This window comes from Crocuta crocuta, unplaced genomic scaffold, assembly GCF_008692635.1.
Source record: "Crocuta crocuta isolate KB4526 unplaced genomic scaffold, BGI_CrCroc_1.0 scaffold48, whole genome shotgun sequence".
In the NCBI taxonomy this organism is placed as follows: Eukaryota; Metazoa; Chordata; class Mammalia; order Carnivora; family Hyaenidae; genus Crocuta; species Crocuta crocuta.
This window is the reverse complement of record NW_027533089.1, coordinates 15,266,917-15,291,339: the sequence shown is the minus strand read 5'-3', so window position 1 is coordinate 15,291,339 and position 24,423 is coordinate 15,266,917. Positions and strand designations below refer to the sequence as shown.

Genomic DNA, 24,423 nt, shown 5'->3' with positions numbered 1-24,423 from the left:
ACTACACAATTCTAAAGAATTACACAATTCAGTGAATACTTAAGACTTTAACTGTCATAGAAATTATGATAAATGTGTTCAGCATAATCCCCATTGCTACTTAACAACTTTAATCTTTAGAATAAGGAAGTAGAATAAGGAAGTTCATCAATATATTTTAGTAATTCACCATGTCATATTCATGCAAATATTTTGGGCTACATTCAAATTCCTGAGTTAAGGAGATACATAAATACTCTCCTTGCATTTACACAAGATTTATTGTAATGTGCAAAAATGGTGCTCAGTCTGTGTGTTATTCTATTCCTAGCTTTCCATCTCTTGCCTGGAATGAAAAGCTCAATGATAAATTTAAATAATAATGGATATGATGGCATCGTCATTGCTATTAACCCTAGTGTACCAGAAGATGAAAAACTCATTCAAAACATAAAGGTAAGAAAGAAAATTTTATTATCCACTTATTTTTATTTCAGTAAGTATTTTCCATCCATGTTTCTATGACATATACACATGCTTGCACAGAGTTGTAACTTTCCAAAATTGCTTTGAAAATAGTCATCATTTATGTAATATGTATCTAAACTGTCAAGATCAATATCTCCTTAGTTTAAGTATTTTTCATATATTAATAGTATTAGTCATTCCCCTAATAAATTATTAAAAAGCCAAACTACAATATTTTTTCAACTCGTTAAACTAACAGAAAGACTTAAGAGCTGGAAGAGAATTCTTTCCAAATTTTGCCTTTATAACTTTATAAAATTACTTTTTTGTTTAAATAGCTAACCTGCACTGAAGTGCTAGATCTCATTATACACTTTTTCAGTTTTCATACTTGTTCAACTCTAAAAAAATTAAAAAACTGATGCATTTGATTTTGAAGAATTTATTGCATATTTTTTGAAGTTGATTTACTTATTAATTTTATTTGGATTATTCAGTATAATATATATAGCATTTTATTATACTATATATAATATATAGCATTTTAATATATACTATATATAATATATATATAGCATTTTAATATATACTATCCCTTTGATCTTCTCAATATCCCTATGAGGTAAATTATTACCCTTGTTGAATAAAAGCCACACAAAATAAATCTAGCCAAGTTTTTTTTTCAATTAACAAGTATAAAATTTACTAAGCTTGAACCTTTCAACCCAATTATAAACACCTCACTTTGATTAAATAAGCAACTTGCCAACAGCCTCCATCTTTTGTCACCTTTATATCCCACCCAGAACTCTTATTTCCTTCTCCAATCCATAACAGTGAATATAGGTCTAGATAGGTAGAAAATAGCATTGATTTTTGAGTATATGAAAATGAGGAGTTTACAAATTAAAAAGATAAAGAGTTAAATTCAACATATTTTTCAATTAGTCTTTGTCAAAATATTTGGAGAAAGGGAGCTTAGATGTGCTTCTTCTTGTTTGTATGTACACTTTCATGCTTATTTCACTGTGAAATTGTTACCACATATATTTTTAATTTCATCAGGAAATGGTAAGCGAAGCTTCTACTTACCTATTTCATGCCACCAAACGAAGACTTTATTTCAGGAATGTAAGCATTCTAATTCCAATGACCTGGAAGTCAAAACCTGAGTACCTAATGCCAAAACAAGAATCATATGACCAGGTAGAGTATTTTATCTAGCTCTTACACTGCTTTTTTCTTCCTGTGCTTCCTAAAAATTAATACTCATAATTTTTTTTATTAATTCCTAATCGCTACTTTAGTAATTAAATTAGAAATATTACTTGTCTTGGGGCGCCTGGGTGGCTCAGTTGGTTAAGCGTCTGACTTCGGTTCAGGTCATGATCTCATCGTCCATGGGTTCGAGGGCCTCATTGGGCTCTGTGCTGACAGCTCAGAGCCTGGAGCCTGTTTCAGATTCTGTGTCTCCCTCTCTCTCTGCCCCTCCCCAGCTCGTGCTCTCTCTCTGTCTCAAAAATTAATAAAAGTTAAAAAATATTTTTTAAAAAAAGAAATATTCCTGTCTTAATTGAGATAGAAGAAATCTTTGTTTCTATTGCTCTTGTGATGTTTGGTTTGTTCTGCTTTTTAGGCAGATGTCATAGTTGCTAATCCTTACCTAAAATATGGAGATGATCCCTATACACTTCAGTATGGACAATGTGGGGAAAAAGGACAGTATATACATTTTACACCAAACTTCTTGTTGACTAATAATTTGCCTATCTATGGGTCCCGAGGTAGGGATATCTATTTCATTCTTCTACTTGTATTTCCAATGGAAAAAAATATAACACTATGATTAATGATATTTTTAAAGAATTAAAAAGAGAGAAATAAGTAATAATTAACACCTTTGTCTGGAAATATAGTATCTATGTTTAACATAATTATACTTCTTTGTGTATGTGTCTGTTTAATAATAAATTTAGTCATTCATTGATAGTAACCCATTTCAACATTTTTGACCTAATGAATGGTGTCAATTTCTAAACTTCTTTGACTCAATGATGCTAAGGATATGGGGCAGGGAGACAAAAATTAGATGGACGCTGTTAAAATATTATAAATATAAATTTATAAGTGGCAATATTCTCTCGTAGGCAGAGTGTTTGTCCATGAGTGGGCCCATCTCCGATGGGGAATATTTGATGAGTATAATGTGGACCGGCCATTCTATATTTCCAGAAGGAACACTATTGAAGCAACAAGGTATCATTGTATTGAACAAATGTGTTTTCAAAACTTTTTATGTATGACTTTTAAATTTTCTATACTTGGCAAACAAAGGCTATCTCATTGGTTGAATGGTCATATAGTTAATTGCAATATCCAACCTGCCCCACTATGTATATGCCCAACTATTTCTGGGGATTCTACCTTGGAATCAAGATCTATCAGGAATTGGGACTCATTTCAGTATTCATGGGATTGTACTAAAATATGTTATTACCAGAGAACAAAGGAAAAAGTTGTAGCCTAAACATTGAGGTATTTGAGAACTGGAGTTCAAGTTCCTACCTGATCTTTTATCTTTCCCAATCTTTTATTCCATTTGATTCAAAGCTCTTTAAGGTGAATCTGTTTCACTGAAATCAATTAACCTACTACAGCTTCATGTTATATATATTTTGTTTTTCATTTAATCTTGAACTAAAAAAGTATTTTTCATACAGATAAGTGAGTGAATGACTTTTCAAACATAAATAAATTATTATTATCATCATTATTATTATTAAATTCTTTAAATATATAATCTGGGTAGATTTAGACAGGTCTTATTAATAAATAGATGAGATATTTAAACATGGAGTGTTTAAGGTGTATTAAAGAACAATAGAAGTCAATGTAATTGGAAATAAGTCTTTGGGATAAAAAACATATTAGAGAAAAGAGGTGTGAGAGAAACATGCATCTCCCCATAGCCTTCATGTTGTTTCTTTAATCCCTATTAAGCTGACTGGTTTCTCATGCAGAGGAGGTTCCCATGCTATGCAACTCCTCTGCACACCACCTCCCTTATCTAAACTTTTTTTTCCCAAGTGCCTTTTTCCTCTCCCTGAATTTGGGGTTATATGTGAAAGTGTCCTCAAGCAGTACATATGGGTTTCTGTCACACTGAGTAGCAGTGGTCTGGGTAATTTTAGTTTCCACACCAGACTTTAATATCCTCGAGGACTCTTTTTTTAATTCCCTAGCCTTGGGATTGGTACAAAGGAAAGTAAAGGTAAACAAAGAATGTATCAAACAACAAATTTTTGATACATCAATGAAAAATGAGGTTTTTTTTTTATCGGTCATAAAAAAAGATACAAACTCCTACTGTGTGTCAGGCATTTTGAGGCAGCATAAGTTTAATTTTCAGGCTTACTCTAGAGCTAACCATCTTGGAATATATGATTCACCATCTCCTTAATCCTTGCAATACCAAAAAATATATCTAAGTAGATTAATATCATGACACTTAATATTAATGCAGAATAAAAGTAAGTAAATACTACAGATAAACAGGCACTCTGTAGAATCTTTTACCCATACCCCACCTCCTACTCCTTGCCAAGGACTTCACAATTATTTTACTTATCATAAAGACTAAATGGTTTGAATGGACAAGCATTTCCATGTAGGGTTTATTTTTATTTCTTCCTTCAATCTAGCTCAGTGGTTTTCAAAATGTAAATTGCAAGATGCTATAAACACAAAACCACATGTGGTTTTGTATATATGGTTTACATGCATGTATGCATACATCTATATAGCAATATTTGTGTGTGTGTTTGTTTCATACATAGAAATTTAAGAGGGTTTTCAGCATAATGTTGACTCTATCATTCCTACTACGAAGCAACTCCTTTATATCTCTTAACTCATTTAATCTTTACAACATCCCTAAAGCTTAGGAATTATTTTTAACTCAAGGTCACATGGATAATAGACTTATTGATCACATTAGTGAGCAATGAATGTTAATAAATATGAATTGGCACCATTGTTCTTGTTACCAATTGTAAATAGGGGTAGAACAGCGTGCCTACTTTTGTCAAAATGAAATGTGTCTATGATCTATAACAATTATCATTAAGGAAAGATTTTAGGATGTTAATCTTTTTTCATGATTTCTGGTCTTCATATATATATATAATTTAATTCTTTCATCATAGATGTTCAACTCATATTACTGGCATTAATGTGGTTTTCAAGGAATGTCAGGGAGGCAGCTGTATAACAAGGCCATGCAGGCGCGACTCACTGACAGGTCTGTATGAAGCAAAATGTACATTCATCCCAGAAAAATCCCAGACTGCAAAGGACTCCATAATGTTTATGCAAAGTCTCAATTCTGTAAGTACCTTCTTTTTCCAGTCTCAGAAAAGAACACTTCAGGAAAAATTAATCATGAAACCTTGATTTAGAACTATGAAATTATGTATACCAATAGAAATGCGGGAGATCATGCAGACAATTAATTAATGGACATTTTCTCCAGCCTGTGTCAGGGTGTGTCTGGAAATTATTCCACCATTTTTTTTGTTTTTTTACTAACCTGTTTCTTTTCTTCACAAATAGAACTGTACCCTTTTCATTGATGTCACTAATTTCTTATAACATCCCTTCCCTCATTTGACTTCTGAGGATTTGTGTAGTTCTAGAACTATAACCTTACTCTTAATTCTCTCTTCTACGTGTTGGCCATACTACTTTTCTAAGTAATTCATTCTATAGCTTTGGAAAAGTACTGACATTCAAGATTTTCTATTACCTTCAGACTAAAATACATTAAGCTATTGCAAAGTGATACTGTGGAAATGTACATGGTTCTGTTTCTACATAAAAAATTAAGGGAAAATTTCACAATTACCAGTCTGACCAATTATAAAATATTAACACAATAATTCAAATTTTAAAGCTAATGTTTGACCTGAAATATCTGATTTCAATGTATAAAGCGTGATAGATAAGAACAGGTCCCTTGGAGTTAAAAAGACTTGATATCAAAATGCAGTCTATCATTTCAAACTATGTCATTATGGGGGCACCTAGGTGGCTCAGTTGGTTAACCGTCTGACTTCAGCTCAGGTCATGATCTCATGGTTCGTGGATTTGAGCCCCACGTCAGGCTCTGTGCTGACAGCTAGCCCAGAGCCTGGAGCCTGCTTCAGATTCCGTATCTCCCTCTCTCTCTGACCCTCCCCTGCTCACGCTGTCTCTCTCTCTCTCTCTCTCTCTCTCTCTTTCTCTCTCTCAGAAATAAATAAAAACATTAAAAAAAACTATGTCATTAGGAGCAAACTGCTAAATCTGAGGTTTAGTTCTCTCTTCTCATAAATGGGAATTATAACACTTCACAGTGTCATTGTCGTTAGGTTTACAAGAGGTGGTATAAAGGAGTTTATTTACAAGAGGTAGTTTACAAGAGGTAATATAAATAAATGATCATGGGGCTCAGCACAAGGTGAATACAAAATAAATTTTAACAGTTTTATTATTTTTAACTTATAAAATATTTGTATAATAGTCCATTGTCTCTTTCCCTAGATATGTCCAATCTTAATTAATGTAAACATTCACATATTATAGTTACCTAATGAAGGTTTCTAAACATGTAAAAAAAAATTTAAATATGAAAGTTATCAAAAACAAATCAAAATAAAGCATACCAGCTCTAGAAAGTAAGACTAACTTATTTAAAAGAAGCAGATTTCCATATACTAAATCACTAGCAACAAATACTTCCAGGGATAGAGGTTGGAAAGGCCTATTATTTCCAATAAAATTTAAAATTGTTTTAGAGCCTAGGGCATTAATGATGAAAAACTTGAGTACAAATATTGACTTGATATTTTCTTCTAAAACTTTTAAATGAACCAAATTAGCATATTCAATTAGAAGTTGTTCTCCAGTCTAATAAAGCTCCCTCCTGGAAGTAGTTCGAACATAAGTCAAGAAAGTTCATTTAACCTGCTGAATCTGGATCTGCAAAGGCTAGCCACAGAATTCAGCATCTAAATAGATATCAGATCAGGTAACACAAGATGATAATTGGAATATTTACTGTCTGTTCAAAGCTATAAATCCCAAAAGCACCTATCAAGGAAATAACTCATGCTGCCTGAGACATAAATAATAATGAAAAAAGATCATGTAACTGAAATATGGAAGACATCTAACTATATAAGCCATGTCTCAGAGATAAAGGCTGAATGACTTGTCCAGGATAACACTAACTTCTAATTATCATAGCATAAATTAATGAATTGCATAGCATCTGTACTCAAGGAATACACTCAGATCCAAAAAAAGATATGATCTGAAATACTGAATGTTCAGTTCCATGATTTCCTTCCCTTGAACTTTGTTAATCCCACATCATGCCCAGCACTATATTAGGGGCTGGAAATATAGACATAATTAAAGATAACTGTTCCCGAGGGACTCAATTTAGTGAGAAAAGTAGAGATATAAGAAAATACATAGAGAGAGAAAGAGTTATAAGCCAAGTGCTTTGAGAGTACAGCAAACACCAATGGAGGTCAGAAAATGATTTCTAAAGGGATGAAAAAAATTTGTTATTTGAGAAAAAATGAGTATGAATTTGCCAAAGCAGGAACAAGAAGGGCTACTTCAGGAAAAATAAATTGTTTCTAAAAGCAAAGAGTGGGAAAGAATGCAGGGATACCATGCATGATTGTACAGCTGAGCACTGACCAAACTATCTGCATCATGGTCACTAAAATGTTTAATATTTATTAGAATAATTTCCAGGTAAATAACCATCAAAACAAAATAAAACAAAAACAAAAACTTGAGAACAGGTCTTTTTCTAATTTGCACAAAATTACCCATCCCTTTTCCCACTTGGGTTAGCAGAGACCCTTGTGAAAATTTCTCGCATACTCTGAGATCAGGAAAAAATTCTGTATGGTATAAGCAGAGGATGGTGAGCAAGGACCAGAAGGCCAGATTGAAAGAAGGAACTGGGACCTACAAAGCTAAAGTGTTTGGATTTTATCTTACTAGTTTCAGACTGGTGATCTAATCAGCTTAATCCTTTCAGGAAGATAATCGTACTAATAGTATGATTTACTAATGGTAAAGAGGAAAATGGTATGAGATGATGGAGGAGGAAGGGAGACCAGTCAGAAGGCCATGGCCATAGGCAAATAAAAGATGTGAAGTGTGCAAACAAAGGCAGTGGCAGGGGAAAGAGGGCCCAGATTTGATAGGCATTTCATTTCAGTAAGACTTGAATATCAATCACCACTTGGGACACTGTATTTTTCTCCATCCAATAAACCTTTTCTGGGAAATATAAGTCATTCTATAGGAAACGTAAGTCATCCAATGAGAAGGAAAACAAAATCTTAAAACTTAAATAAAAGGTATTCAAATTTAATAATTTAGTTCTAAACTTGAGCTTACATCTGGAGACTGTATTGGGAGGGCATTTCTAAAGTTATAAAAAATATTTCTAATAAGCTGAGGCTTACTGCAAGATGAATTCCTTCCTGAATGCTGCAATAATTTATGGAAGCATTTTTCCAAGTTATAAAGTTTTCAAAACTTGGAGGATTTTCACAGATTCTACAGCAAGCAAACATCATTTGGTAGAATTACTGGATACAACTCACCACTTGCGACTGCAAGAGAAGCAATCACATTTCCTCGTTTTCTCCCTACATTTTCATTACTTTCTCAGGAGTATTATTTTATGTCAGAGTTCACTGGAGCGAATAACAATCCAGTTTGTTAAAATATCTGTTCTCAAGTTTTTTTGTCAACTATAAAGATATAGAAAACACTTGGGCAATTAAAGAAGGTCATTGTCTTTATCCCACTTTTAGAGGGCAGTGAGAAATCGCTGCAAATCCAGTTCCTTTTCCATTAAACTTAATTCAAGCTTGAGTCACCCAGGAGTTCAGAAGAGAAAATACGAAGTGAGCTTATGCAGTGGTACCAGCCACCATGCTCCCCTACTATGATCTCCCTGTACTTAAAAGAATCACCAAAAAACTTTCCAGTGATCATTTCACCTTGCTTCCTCTCTACTGAGGTATGTAAAATGGATATCAGATTGTTAGATTATGATTATGACAATTTTTAATTGTCAGGAGATAAAACCTGTGGAGGACGTATATGGCAGCTAGCTACATATTTGGAATGGAAAGTAGTGCTTACCAGTTATTGTAATAGTGTCTTCTAATCGATTTTTTCCAGGTAACTGAATTTTGTACAGCAGAAACACACAATACGGAAGCTCCAAACCTACAAAACAAAATGTGCAATGGCAGAAGCACATGGGATGTAATTATGGATTCTGATGATTTTCGGAAGGCATCTTCCATAACAGAAACAGATCTACCACTCCGTCCTACATTTTCACTGCTGAAGGCTAAACAGCGAGTAGTCTGTTTAGTACTTGATAAATCTGGAAGCATGGATTCGGTAAGACATTTATTTGTTAGCTCTCTTAAATTAAGTATTTAAGCTATTAGAAATATAACTTAATCTTAGGTTTAGTTCTACTAAACTAAAATATATATTATTCTAATAAATTTTAGTACAGTGATTCTATATGAACAAGTACTAGAAGATGATACACTAAAATGAAAATAATTGTTATATTAAGATGATTGGAATATGGATTATGTTTATGCCTTAATTTTTAGGTCTAACAAACCAAAAATAATGTAACCTAACAAAAAATGTATACATAATTCCACCATTGGACATGTCATTCCAGTCATTTTTCTGTTTGTGTATTTGTTTTTCCTCCTCAAAAATGTTATTATATTTTATATAATATAATATGAGTTTTTACTTACTATACCTTGAACACTCCCTATGGAAAAATGATTTAATGATATAATTTTTAATGGAGTTGTATCATATGCATATACCACAATTTAGTCCAATAACCTTCTATTATTAGACATTTTAGAGTTTTCAACTTGTTATTGTTAAAAATTATGTTGGAATGAACATCTTTGTATGCATTTTAAAATCACTGTCTTAGCAGGAATTCCTGAATATAAAACTCTTAAATAAAAAGGCAGAGATTTTAAAGGCTTTTCTAAGTATAACATGACTGATTTTTAAATTTTTTCTTCAACATTATTTCTTTTTAATAAAATAAAGGAGTTAAATCCTAAAATACAGTAATCAATTACTATCATGATCTTCAGCCCATAGACAACTTTATCTTTCATCAATCTGTCAAGACCTGAGGAGACTCAGGAGTTATTTAGACATCTTTTTCTTACAGGAAGACCGTCTCTTTCGAATGAATCAAGCAGTAGAACTATACTTGATTCAAATTATAGAAAAGGGATCCTTGGTTGGAATGGTCACATTTGAAAGTTTTGCTACAATCCAAAATTATCTAACAAAAATAACTGATGAGAATGCTTATAAAGAGATCATGGCAAAACTGCCTCAAGCAGCTGGTGGTGGAACTTCAATCTGCAAGGGTCTCACTGAAGGATTCCAGGTAAAATAAAAATGCTTTTCCAAATACCATTTACATTTGCCATTGCTTTTATTTTTGCTCTGCTATCTTTGAACAAGGGTCATAAGCTCATAGGGCCCATATCTAAATAATATATAATATCTAAATAATATACTGCCAGTGGTTTACAGCTGGAGCCGCTCTGAATGAGCTCACTCCAGCAACACATTCTTGAGGTACTGAGTTGCAACGGGAGTGGTTAAGTAAGGGAAGAAAAATCCAGCACGCACATAATCACCATGATTTTATTAAGGACCTCTCCATTTCTTTATCACTGATGCAGTCTGAACTTCTATGAATAGCCAATAATGTTTTCCGGGGACTGTGGAGGGAAGAGGGAAATTAGTAATAGTTCTAGGTTATGGATAAATAAAACCCTAGTTCATCGAGTTAAATTGACTATTAAAAATCAGAAAGATAGGGTAGTTCTTCAAGCAGTATGGTACCAAACCCAAGATATACAGGTGGAAGTTTAAAGAAATGAAAATTATGAAATAAAATATTGGGAGCAACTTTTGAGCACTTTATTATACTGCTTTATGATATGCATTTGAATTTCTTCCAACCTAAGGTAGCCTCTATTTAAGCCTATTTATTGTCATTTTTTTAAAGTTTATTTTTATTTATTTTGAGAGACAGATAGAGAGCAAGCAGGACAGGGGCAGACCGAGAAGGAGACAGAATCCCAATCAGGCTTCTCATCATCAGCACAGAGTCTGATGCGGGCCTTAAAGTCACAAACACAAGATCATGACTAAGCTGAAGTCAAGAGTCAAACTGAGCCACAAAGGCATCCCTATTGCCATTTTATAAGTCACAAAAAACTTCACTAATCCATTGTTTCACCTAAAAAGTAGAGATCATTACTCTTTTCTAGGCCGCTAATTAATACCATCTCTTAGTTTTCTCGTGGAATTTGTTTTTTATAAAGCATTATCAGTTTTAGGATGCACAGTCTCCTGTGCAAATCTAGGATTCTGGCTCTATTATTTATTAGCTAAATAACCTTGGCTAAATTACCAACTCAGAAAATCTCAATTTACTCAAATAAGGAAATATGGAAAACAATAATACCTATCTCATTTAATTGTGAGAATTATATAAGTAAGTGCTCAACAAAGGATTGCTATTATTATAATAAATACAATTCTTATCTATGTCTCTTCAGTTAAAAAATATGACAGTACTATATCTTGGGAATGTGTCATAATGTTTGCACATATTGGTTGATATATGTTTTTTAATATATTTTTATATACATGTTATGATATTGTGACCACAGAGTCTATTGCTGAATAGATTATGTCAAATCACATTCAAAGTTATAAATACCTCTTAATTATTTTATAATTAAACCATAACAATATATAAGCATTTTATTTACATAATCATGATCATAATCATAATAACCATATTAGCTAAAGTATACTGAGTATATACTACCTTATTGCCTATGTTAAATATTTTACATGTATGATCTTATTTATCCTTATCATTGTGTTTTCAGTCAGGCATTATTATTATACCCATTTTGCACATAAGGAAACTGAGGTTCATAGTAATTAAATATTGTTCTTAAGATCACATAGTCAGTAATTGGCAAATCTAGGATTCAAAACCTGGGCTTTCTTACCCCAAAATCCAAAAAGCTAATCACTACACTGAACTATTTATAGGACTCTGTTACATATTGGGGGGGGGGGTAACTAAACACTAGCTATTCTATTTAGCAAATGGCAGAGCTAGAATTTATTCTCACTTTGTCTGACTAAAGAGTTTAGACAATACTCTTGCTATAAGTCAGGAAAAGACCCCCCCCCCAAAAAAAAAATCCTTGTAATACTTGATAAATTTATAAACTTCCTACTTTATGGGTTTTTTCTGGGATATCCTGAGATCCTTCAGTGAGCAACTAAAATACATTAAAAGACACATCATTTAACTTTGCATACCTGCCTTTAGTCATGACTTTGCAAGTGCTGTCTAGTATGCTGCCAAAATTGCCTGGGTCATTTGCCTCTACCCCGAGCATCTAGATACCAATAATGACAACTAACATTCACTTAGTACTTACTATTTGTTAGGCATTGTTCTAAGTGTTTTATTTTTCCTTTCTTGGGTAGCTTGAATATATATTGAAAGGATTAGAAGGCCTGTTAACATTTAGTCTTTGAAAACCTACAAGACCAGTACATATTACCCTTATTTCCATGTCAACTCAGCCTGGAATGACAATGCAAAAAAAGTTTCTTTTTGCCTACTCTGATGCATAGGCCTAAAGACTTTTCCAAGACTAAATAACAGGTTTAATCTTATTTTGAATTTATTTAGATATGATATTCTGTAACAAATAATCTGATTTTTCACTACCAGGCAATTATCCATAGTAACCAGAGTACTTCTGGTTCTGAGATCGTATTACTAACAGATGGGGAAGATGATCAAATAAGCTCATGTTTTGAGAAGGTAAAGCAAAGTGGTGCAATCATCCACACCATTGCTCTAGGACCTTCTGCTGCCAAAGAACTGGAGACCCTGTCAAATATGACAGGTAAACCTTTGGAATATCTCTCCCATTCCAAGAGTTCTTTCTCCTTTAAACCACAAAACTGCTCAAAATTTTCCTATCCTAAAAATTAATCTTTGTCCCTTCCTTGTCCTTCTCTTTCAAATTAATCTTTCTCCTCTCCCCTCCCTGCCTTCTCTCTGCATTTCTACCTAGACCAGCTTCTTCTAATTAGTCAACATTTGCTGTCTTCATTCATTTCTCACCACTTTCTACCAATACCACCAAATCGAAACTTCTTTCTCCATGATGATTAATGACCCTCAATTATTATGATTCAAAAATTCTTGTTCAGTCGCAGTTCAGATAGCCCTAATTCATAGAGGAAGAAATGGAATCCTACAGAGTATAAACAATTTGCCCAAGGTTATAGTTAAAGTCCTAATTACCAATTTTTGCCCTCAACAATCCATTCTTTTCCATTCCTTAACCTAAATAATTTCTCTTTTTGTTACACCTATATTATTTATTTTCTCACTTAACTTTTACTTAATCCTAAACTGTCATTCTCTAAATTATTTAGAGAATAGTTCTGTCTATACCTTAGACAGAACTAAAAATAAGCAGCCAGTTCAACAAATTGTCTTAAATTTCATTTTTATTACATTTATTTAGTGATTAGACCAGCTTTGTTACTGTGGCAGCAGTAACATCTAAGTCCCTTACATCTAATGATTGATATAAAAACAATAATATTTGGCCAGTTCTTTTTTCTTAATGTTTATTTATTTTTGAGAGAAAGAGTGGGAGAAGGGCACAGAGAGAGGGAGACAAAGAATCCAAAGCAGGCTCCAGGCTCTGAGCTGTCAGCACAGAGCCAGACACGGGACTCCAACTCACGAAGAGTGAGATCATGACCTGAGCCAAAGTCGGACGCTTAACCAACTGAGCCACTCAGGCACCCTAGGCCAGTTCTTTAAGTTTTCTTCAAATTTATATTGATAAGAGCATAAGAACAAGTATGATTTTCCCAATTAATTTAGTATTACAAAAATAAATACAATTCCATTTTAGGAGGATATCGCTTTTATGCCAATAAAGACATAAATGGCCTTATTGATGCCTTCAGCAGAATTTCAACTAGAAGTGGCAGCATCACTCAGCAGGCTATTCAGGTTGGTATCTCAGAAAAATTATTTGCCTTTTCACATTTCTAATAAATCTCCATTATCCTAAATCATCATTTCTTTCTGTAATACGTAACTCTTTGCTTGAATATATTTCAGGGGTACAGAAAAACATTCTTACTGAATTTCCTTTTTTGGTGACACTTAAGCCATCTTTTCTTTTGATTCTTCCATTATTTATAATTATAAATGCTTTTATTTGCAAAATTCTTCAACATAATTATTTTACTGAAATCTTAGACATAAATTTACAATTAACTCTGAACTGACAAAACTTTGAAATTTTATGAACTATGATAACAAATTTGTTCTCTGTGTTTTTTGTTTTTTTATGTAACAGTTGGAAAGTAAAGCCTTGACTATTACAGGAAAGAAATGGATAAATGGTACAGTGCCTGTGGATAGTACAGTTGGAAATGACACTTTCTTTGTTGTCACATGGACAATACAAAAGCCAGAAATTCTTCTCCAAGATCCAAAAGGAACAAGATATAAAACCTCAGATTTCAAAGAAGATAAACTAAATATTCGGTCTGCACGTCTTCGAATACCAGGGATTGCAGAAGTAAGAATACTCTTTCTCCTCCATGATTTATGAATCAATTTTGAAGGAAAAAATGAAGATAACATGCACTATATTGTCAATTAAAGCAGCGACAGATAATCTGTCATAAAAAAAAGAAGCCAAGTAGAATGATAAGAGATTCGTATCTATACTATTTACTAGCTTATAAAATTATTAAAAATCATTACTATTACTCTGCTTAAATTCCTAAATAATTTTGTATTTCAAACAAGAATAGGAAAATACCACAAAAGCTCTCAAATCAGTATGTTGGATTTTCAGACAGGTACTTGGACTTACCATCTTCTAAATAAAGATGCCAAATCTCAAGTGCTAACAGTGACAATGACTACTCGAGCGAGAAGTCCTACCACACTTCCAGTAATTGCAACTGCTCACATGAGCCAGAGTACAACACATTACCCTAGCCCAGTGATTGTTTATGCACAAGTCACTCAAGGGTTTTTGCCTATTCTGGGAATCAATGTAACAGCCATTATAGAAAGTGAAGATGGACATCAAGTAATACTGGAGCTCTGGGACAATGGTGCAGGTAATAAGAATCTGCATCAACTTCCACTGAACCTAAAATCCTACTACAGTCACATAACTTAGAAATCAGCATTTCCTACGTATGTGAATTTATCAAGTTTAAGTAAATTGAATTTTATTTTAATGTTTTTAATACTTTCTACTCAATTACCTTGACCAGCATAGATATGAGCACAATTATTTTCTTTAAGTATTATGAATAATTTTACTTTCCCCATGGAACTTGAGTACAATTCTTCTCCATTTTCATTAGCATCAGTGTTTTGCATATGCTTCTTCTAGTTTATATTTTTCTTATTTTGTTAAAATTCTTATATGATATAATAATAGCTAATATTAACTGAATACTTACTATGAATTACTTTTCCAAGGTTGAAGGTTAGCTGGTAGCCAAACCAGTCTTTGAACCCAAGCAGCCTGATTCCAGGGTTCATGTACTTCTACTCATTTCCAAAATGATTACTAAACATTAGTGCTCAAGAACAGTTAGGACTGTCATTGTTACTCTGTTGAATGGCTAATTATTACTTTTTTACATTATAATATCTAGGTGCTGATACTGTGAAGAATGATGGCATCTACTCAAGATATTTTACAGATTTCCATGGAAATGGTAGATACAGTTTAAAAGTACATGCCCAGGCAAAAAAAAACACAGCTAGGCTAAGTTTAAGACAACAACAGAACAAAGCTCTATACACACCAGGCTATGTTGAAAATGGTAAGTGTCATTAAGATAGAAATGTGTCATTTGTTTAAATAAGTTACATATGGCAAGCACTGAAAATATTATATACTATGGAAAACATAAATATACAGTTATATAATCATCTGTATATTTCAAAACCATATTCATATTAATAACCTAACACAAGACTATGCTTCCAAGATATTTTGTTTATATCCCCCCTCCATTCATTTCATTTACATTGAAAAAAATTACTGAGCACCTTCCTATGCAACAAGCACTGTGCTAGATGCTGGAGCTACAAAGATATGTAAGACGCTATCCTTGTCCTCAAGAATTTACAGTTAAGTATTAAATACAGATATGTTAAGAGATAGTTCTAACATTGTCTAATGTCTCCTCATCAATTTTAAGATGGCACCAACAAAACAAGCTGTTTTCACTAAAAGCTGTTACTTCTCAGTGTCTGCTATCAATCAGTATTAACCTTCTACAGCTGCAAGATGAGATTATAAGATAAATAATAGACACAGCATTATGAAAAATCACAAAATCACTTTTTGTGGCAGGTAAAATTATATTGAACCCACCCCGGCCTGAAGTTAAAGATGACATGGCAGAAGCTGAAGTAGAAGACTTCAGCCGACTAACCTCTGGAGAGTCATTTACTGTATCAGGAGCTCCTCCTGCTGGTAGCCATACTCATGTGTTCCCACCGGGTAAAATCAAAGACCTTGAGGCTACAGTTAAAGGAGATCAAATTCAACTTTCATGGACTGCCCCTGGCAAAGTCCTTGATAAAGGAAAGGGTAAGTTTCATATTATGTTTTAAGATATATAAAAGAAATCCCTTTGGCTTTCATTTGCTAAGATTTTTCTAGTGTCCTAACATGTAAGGAGTGTTTACTTGAGCCATTACTCACCTACTTTTAGATGGAAAGACTGAAGCTCCAAGAGATAATGAAATGGCCCAAATTATTTTTATGTTTAATAACTTAGAAATCGAACCCACTCCTTTGAATTCTGTTGTACCAAAATGCCTCTCACAATATGAACCATCTTAGAAATGACTTGCAGAAGACTGTTAACACCTTTCTGTTGCATTTTCTTCTCCCTAACAAAGAAAAGGTTTTCTAAGTATTTCTATACTTGTATCATTTCATTCACTGATCTTTTGTTGAATTTTCAAACACTACTAAGTTCCTAAGACATAATCCCTACTGTCAAAAGTCAGGTGAGTGCAGAAGACACTTGCTGCAAGTAATGGCAGCCCATTGGGAGGCCACAAACTCCTGGTTGGGGGTTAAGATCACAAGATATATCATAAAAGGCTTCCTAGGGAAGACTATCCCTAAGTTTTAAAGAATGAGAGAAGTTAACCAAGTTAAGTGAAGGTGTCCCATGAAGAAAGAGGATCACATGCAGAGAAACTCACTAGTTAGAAGAGATTTGGCCATGGACTTTGAATAAAGTTGAAAGCTGAAATAGCTCATTCATTCAAAGTTCCTTACAATAGAAGCCTTCATTTCAGAAAATTAAGTCACTTTTATCTATGCTTTAAACTGAATTTAATCAGTATTTATTGAATTCCTATCATATTCCAGTATTGTGCTAGGCTAGTAGATTCTTATGAGATAAGGCCAATCTTGCTAGTTTCCCTTGAAGGTTGGAAAATTAAAGCAATATTCAATGTCAATATATACAACATCTCAGGGATTGTCAGAGCTGGGTAGCCATATGTTCTGGACTCTTCTTGGGTTACAATAAACCTCTTACTGCACACTCTCAAAAGAAAAGATGCTTTTTAATCTGTCATTTCCTATACAGCATTTTTCAAAGCTATATTTCTTTTTTTCATATTACATAAGGAAAAATCATTCTAAAAACCAAAGGAAACATAGAATATGCAAAGAGAGCTCTTGTGTACTTCAGTTTTGAAAACTCTTATCATGACAACTTCTGAAATACATTAGTTTTTCATGCTATGATCCTTAGAAATATGGCAGAACAAAATTTTAAAAATACCTGTACTGAAAAAGCCACAAAGAAAATTACCTGACCAAATGTTTAGTTCTGAATTCAATTCAGTCAAGACCAAGTCTTCAGTTCAAGATTGGGTTCATAATCCTGATTACAGGAACTAAAAGAAGGAAGAATGCCTTACATATGGACACTGGGAGAGAAAGAACCTCACTATGTTTAACCACAAATGCCTAAAATTAGGTGGACCTAATCTCTATCTTTCCTGTGACAAATAAGAAGAGCTTGTAGTTGCTATCAAATGTTAATCAGCAAGCATTGCAAAAGAAGGTAGTAGCAGTATCTTAAAGAATACATGGATATCTATATAATCTCCAATGAAGTACTTAAATTCTCAGGGACCCAATTCCCATACCTGTCAAATATAAAAATTACTAGGTGACCTAGAAGTATTAAAACAATTAGATGTAATTCTAATATTTTATGATTCTCAAATTCCATTATTTTGGGCATCGACTTAATAACTATATTGTTGGTCAACAAGAGGTTAAATACAAACTGAACACTATGCCCGATACTCTAGTTGATAAAAAAAAAAAGTAATGTAAAACATACTCTTTGTCCTCAAGAATATAATCTAATTAAAAAGATAAATTGAACCTCCATAAAATAATCCGGAAAACTCCATTCTGTGCAAAGGAGTCATCAGAGTGGATAAAATATGTGAACAAGTCTTCATGAAGACATTGGGCTTGAGTACAATTTGCATAAGTAGGGAGAGGGAGGCACATTCCAGGGAGTCAAACCAAATAATATGATCAAGTTCACAAAAGCAAAAATTCATAATAAAATATCTGAATTAAAAATAAAGGATAGATAGACAGATAAACAGACCCACCGAATTGGAATGCAGGGTGTGTGTGAAGAGTAGTAAAATGGATTGATTAGGCCTATTACCGAAAAACTAGAATGCTAAGGCAGAAGGTCTGAATTTTTATTAAAACCACTAAATCGAAGTTATTTACCACATACTTAAAACACCTTCAACATTTCATGAAAAAATAGTTTTCACTTCAAAAAAAGACATTTGATGTTTTTATTGTTCATGGCATTTCAGGATATGAGAATATATTTTTATATCGATGGCTCTGGTAGATCTCTAAAAGCATTTTGGAATAAAAAAATATGTCAGCAACTTCCTTTCTTTTCTTGACAAAGTACCAGTTATAATAACTAATATTTCAAACATTTAGGTCCCAGACACTTTGCCAAACACTTTTCATGCATTATTTTATATAATTCTTACCACGCAAGTAGTAGTCATTCAGTACATATTTGAATTAATTGAATGACTGAATTTCCATTTTATAGATAAGAAAGCTGAAGGTAAAATGGTTAAATATATTTTTCTTTGTTACAAAGATAGAAAGTAGTAGAATTGGGGTACTGATCAAAGTTTGCCTGGCTCTTGAGCACATTTTAATTAGTACATATTCTAGCGTCTCTGTTCCCTTTTGCCCTTTATCCTTATCCCTGTCTCCCATACTACTGATGTCTTACTCTCCCTTCTAGCCCTCCCTCTCAGCTAAATGAGAAATACTACAGATGAAGGGTACTGAGGTCTTTCCTACACTCGAACATTACTGTGTTCCTTGTTCTAAAAATAGATTTAGCTCTTTATATCTCTACTTCTAAAAAAAATCTAGATTTCATTTTTTAGTGCTATATGATTTTGAATTAATTTTTTGATTAGATAACTAGATAAAAAACTGCTCACATATTTGTTCTTTATTTATTATTATTATTATTATTATTATTATTTTATTCTCAAGTTAGTTAATGTACAGTCTAATCTTGGCTTCAGGAGTAGAACTCAGTGATTCATCAGTTACATATAATACCCAGTGCTCATCCCAACAAGTGCCCTCCTTAATGCCCATCAACCATTTACCCCACCCCTGAACCACCATACACTTAGTTTGTTCTCTGTATTCAAGAGTCTCTTACGATTTGCCTTCCTCTGTGTTTTTATCTTATTTTTCCTTCCCCTCCCCTATGATCATCTGTTAAGTTTCTCAAATTCCACATGAGTTAAATCATGTGATAATTGGTCTTTCTCTTGACTGACTTATTTTGCTTAGCATAATGCACTCTAGTTCCATCCACATTGTTGCAAATGGCAAGATTTCACTCTTTTTCATCATCAAGTAATATTTCATTGTATATGTATACCACATCTTCTTTATCTATTCATCAGTTGATAGACATTTGGGCTCTTTCCATAACTTGGCTATTGTTGATAGTGCTACTATAAACATTGGGGTGCATGAGGACCTTCAAATGGGCATTGTTGCATTAAGATGGAATAACTAGATAAAACCTACATCTGCAATTTCTCTACCCAAATCCTACTGTGAGTTTCTGATAGGCCCCTAAATGTAAGACAGTATGGTGGTAATAAGGCATCCTAGTGATTTTAATATACATGAAGTATTTATTTGTTTTCCAGCCAACAGCTACATTATAAGAATAAGTAAACATTTCCAGGATCTCCAAGAAGATTTTGACAATGCTACTTTAGTGAATACTTCTAGTCTGACACCTAAGGAGGCTGGCTCAATGGAAGTCTTTGAATTTAAACCAGAACCTTTTAAAATAGAAAATGGCACCAAAATCTATATTGCTATTCAAGCCACCCATGGAGCTAATCTCACCTCAGAGGTTTCTAACATTGCACAAGCAATCCTGTTTATTCCTCCACAGGAATCCAGTGTCCCTGATCTGGGTACCAAGAACTCTGCAACCAGTTTGGCAATTTTGGGTTTAGCTGTGGTTTTATTTATATTTTAAACTACAAAGTGTATTAGAAATAAAATTCAATGTTATACATACTTGGTTAACATTTACTTAGAACTTAATTTGTGATACTTGTTTATTATAAAACTGTGTAATAGTAAATATACAAAAGTTGTATATTTACTAACTACTTGAGTTCATTAGTAGTAATTAGTTATTAAATGTCAATCAAAATGACTATACCATTTCCTATCTTTGAAAAATCCATTTATTAACTCAACATAAAAGGAAAATGTGTACTTGTACTTGAGGGTGTTTTAAGAAACATTTTCAAAGTGTGCTACAAATTAACTTGATATATTAACAAAATCAGAATTTATCTAAGCCATTTGAAAAATATTTATGTATCCACAACAGGAATAATTTTATAGCAGAATTATTTAGACTTTATTCTTGCATGTTTACATTAAACTATAGGAAACATCACAATTAAGTTCTATTTATATCCTGAGACCATTGTTAGGTCCTAAGAATATCATCACCATGATGTCCCATCAGGATAGGGATTTTTTTTTTCAATGATATATCCTCAGCTTCTAGAATAGTACTTGACACATCATAGGTATTCAATAAATATTTGTTGAATAAAATTAATGAACATAGGGGAGAGGGAACAGACAAAATGGGTAAAGGGGAGTGGTAAGTATAGGCTTCCAGGTGTGGAGTAAGTCATGGAGATAAAAGGTAGAGCATGGGGGGTGGGGGGTGGAGAAAAAATTAATGAATACTTTCATACTATCAGAGATAACCAAATTTGGCCTGTTACAACAAAAAACATCCACAAAATATAATGTGTACATGGTATTGTGAGGACTGGATATAACGAAACTAACCACTTAACGATTATCTGAATCAACACATAGCCTTTCAGGAAACTAACTGAATTGTGTCAATCCAATTTATAATTCTCTAATAAAATGTAAATTCAGCTATTAATATAGCAATAGTGTGATTTTTTTTATGAGAAATACAGAGAGTAACTGTTATACTAGAAGAAAATCCTTTGTTTCTAGGTAGAAAGATTTCAAAAACTCTTTGAATGTCTGAAAAGAAGAAGCTATATATGATATATCTGGAAAAATCAGAAAAAAATTATAAAACATTAGTAAACCAAATGCAGAAGAATATATAAAAAATGATGATACATTGTGACCAAGTTGAATTTATAGCAAGAATCCAAAGATGGTTCAATATTAGAAAATCAACATAATTCATCACATTAACATATTAAAAAGAAAAATGATCATCTCAATACATGCATACAAGTATATTATAATTTAACTATCATTCTTCATTGAAAATGAAACCTTTGAGGGTGCCCTGGGTGGTTCAGTCAGTTAGTCACCCAAGGTCATGACAGATCTCATAGTTCGGGAGTTTGAGCCCCACATCAGGCTTTGCACTGACAGTGTAGAGCCAGCTTGGGATTCTCCCTCCCCCCACCTCTCTCTCTCAAAATAAATTAATTTTAAAAATTAAAAATACAAAAATAAGCTAAAAAATGAAACCTTTGAAAACTTTATTAACCTGATATTGTGAGCTTTAATATCAAATCCTGATCATTTAAAAATAAAAAGGGGCATTAAATCTTCAAGCAAGGAAAGGAAATTAGATACCAGGGAGGTAAAATTCTAAATTCTGAGGAAAATAAATCACTTAAGAGCCTATAAATCATTTAAAAAATTATCATTTACTATGAAAGTCTCAAAGGGTCAGGAGATAATCTGTTCTCATCTATATGGCCACTATACTGAGAAATTATTTCTAAAACTTGAGCAGTCACTGAAGAAGATTCCTATGCAGTAAGAAACAAATAGGAATAGAAGAATCAATAATTTGAAAAAATATACAAAACTGTAATTATTTGTAGGTGACATATAAAAATCCAATGGAATTAACAAATAAATGAATCTAGTAAGACAGTTCTATAAAGTTACCAGACACAGGTCAATTTATAAAAATCAATAGTTTCACATGTAAAGAGGTTAGAGGTCATCATTCCATTCTCATAACAAGACAAATAAATAAATAAGCAAAAATCAACAGTTCTTTTTAGATTCATCAGAAAAGTAAGGTCACACCACAACTACTTTCCATATACTTTTAGGAATATTAGTTCAATATATCAGTAGAATAAAGTTGTATTCTCTATTTCATGCTATACACAATGTACATGTCATATTTACAGAAGAATCCCATCTGGAAAGAAGTCTCAATTAAAAAAGACAAATTTTAAAAGCTAATTGAAGAAAATGAAGAAAAATATCTGAGTCGCCTTAGGGCTTAAAGGATTTCAATAACTAAAGGCTTAAAACATAAAGAAAAACAAAGACAAAAATGAAACAACAACAACAACAAAAAACCCAGATGGGTTTATATACATCAAAATTGAGAACTTGTGTTCACAAACAATATCATAGGCAAAATTAACACTTGACAGATCAGAGAAGATATTTGCAATGTTTAAAACCTGCTAAGGAATTAATATATGGCACATGTAGGAAAGAGTTGCAAATGAATAACAAAGAGAAAAGAAGCCTCAAAAGAAAAACAGGCAAAGGTTGGTTATAAGTAGGCAAATCATTTAAAGGAAGTTCAAAGGCAAATAAGTACATAAATCAGACAAATACACTAGAATCAGAGAAATGCCAATTGTAACAGTATCAAAATAAACCTTAATATCTATGAGATTAATACAAATTAAAAATCAGATAGATAATACCAATTGTAGGTAAGAAAGTAAAGAAATAAGATTTCTCCTCTTCTACTGGAGAAGTGTAACTCAAGCAGTATTATAGGAAATAATCTGATGGTACTTAATGAATTCAATATACACATTATCCAATGTTCTAACAAGCATACATCTGGGTATAAACATCAAAGAAATCTGCACACAAATCAAAAGGCAACTTGCATGAGGATATTCACCACAGTATTATTTTGTAGTTACAGTTTGTAGTTGAAAGTTACTTTAGGTGCCCATTCCTAGAGGAATAGAGAAGTAAATGCAATGGATACAGAATCTGAAATAGTATACTACACTTAGAAATAATATAGTAGACACATATACAACATATACATAGTTAAGATCTATACAAAAGAGATCTTAAACATATACTGTTGAGTGAAAAGAGTTGAAACAATGTGCAATCTGTAAGACAATATCATTTATTTAAATTAACACACAGGCATATGCAAAAGATGACTTTATTTTACCAGCATATATTACAAACACCATAAAGCATAAGCCTTTGAGGGTAGGAGAAATGGAATAGGGTAGTGGATAGTTAAATAAAAATAAGTAAAGTAATACAATAAAGATGGAGGAGTTAAGATGGCAGAGTAGTAAGAAGACCCTAGACTTGTCTCATTCCTCAAACACAGTTAGATAAATATCAAGCCATTTTGAACACCTAGGATATCCATCTGAAAATTAACACAAGAATCTTCATAATTTGAGGGAGAGAACGTGGCCAGTACAAGGTACAATGAGGTGAAGAAGGGGAGAGAAAAGCTGAGGTGCCACAGAGGAGAGGGAAACCTTTGTGTGGAGAGGAGAAAGACAAAGCGAGAGAGAACAGCACCTTGTGTGTGCATAAGAAAGCACTCCCCTATGACTCAGCAATAGTACTGCTAGGAATTTACCCAAGGGATACTGGAGTGCTGATGCATAGGGGCACATGTACTCCGATGTTCATAGTAGCACTCTCAACAATAGCCAAAACATGGAAAGAGCCTAAGTGTCCATCAACGGACCAATGGATCAAGAAGATGTGGTTTATCTATACAATGCAATACTACATGGCAATGAGAAAGGATGAAATCTGGCCATCTGTAGCAACATGGATGGAACTTGAGGGTGTCATGCTGAGTGAAATAAGTCAGGCAAAGAAGTACAGATACCATATGTTTTCACTCATATGTGGATCTTGAGAAATTTAACAGAAGACCATGGGGGAGAGGAAGGGGTAAAAAGTTACAGAGAGGGAGAGAGGCAAGCCATGAGAGACTCTTAAATACTGAGAACAAACTGAGGGCTGATGGGGGTGGGGGAAGGGGAGGGGAGGTGATGGGCATGGAGGAGGGCACTTG

At 33.1% G+C, this 24,423-nt stretch overlaps 1 protein-coding gene across 1 annotated transcript; it reads left to right on the top strand.

Moving 5' to 3' along the window:
* The first annotated feature begins 276 nt into the window (after positions 1-276).
* On the top strand, positions 277-20,325 carry LOC144216710 (calcium-activated chloride channel regulator 1-like). The gene is made up of 14 exons (XM_077746154.1): positions 277-435; positions 1,513-1,653; positions 2,084-2,231; positions 2,595-2,703; positions 4,653-4,833; positions 8,707-8,934; positions 9,755-9,979; positions 12,371-12,548; positions 13,578-13,678; positions 14,031-14,255; positions 14,538-14,808; positions 15,358-15,528; positions 16,065-16,304; positions 19,985-20,325. The coding sequence occupies exons 1-14, from the start codon at positions 277-279 to the stop codon at positions 20,323-20,325; spliced, it is 2,718 nt and encodes a 905-aa protein (XP_077602280.1).
* Positions 20,326-24,423: the final 4,098 nt, after the last annotated feature.

What these genes read in the sequence shown, in the direction of transcription:
- LOC144216710 (XM_077746154.1), top strand. Translation starts at nt 277, where the DNA reads ATGGTGCTCAGTCTGTGTGTTATTCTATTCCTAGCTTTCCATCTCTTG. An exon ending in AACAAGAATCATATGACCAG is followed by an intron (nt 1,654 to 2,083) that starts GTAGAGTATTTT and finishes TCTGCTTTTTAG; the next exon opens with GCAGATGTCATAGTTGCTAA. An exon ending in GCCTATCTATGGGTCCCGAG is followed by an intron (nt 2,232 to 2,594) that starts GTAGGGATATCT and finishes ATTCTCTCGTAG; the next exon opens with GCAGAGTGTTTGTCCATGAG.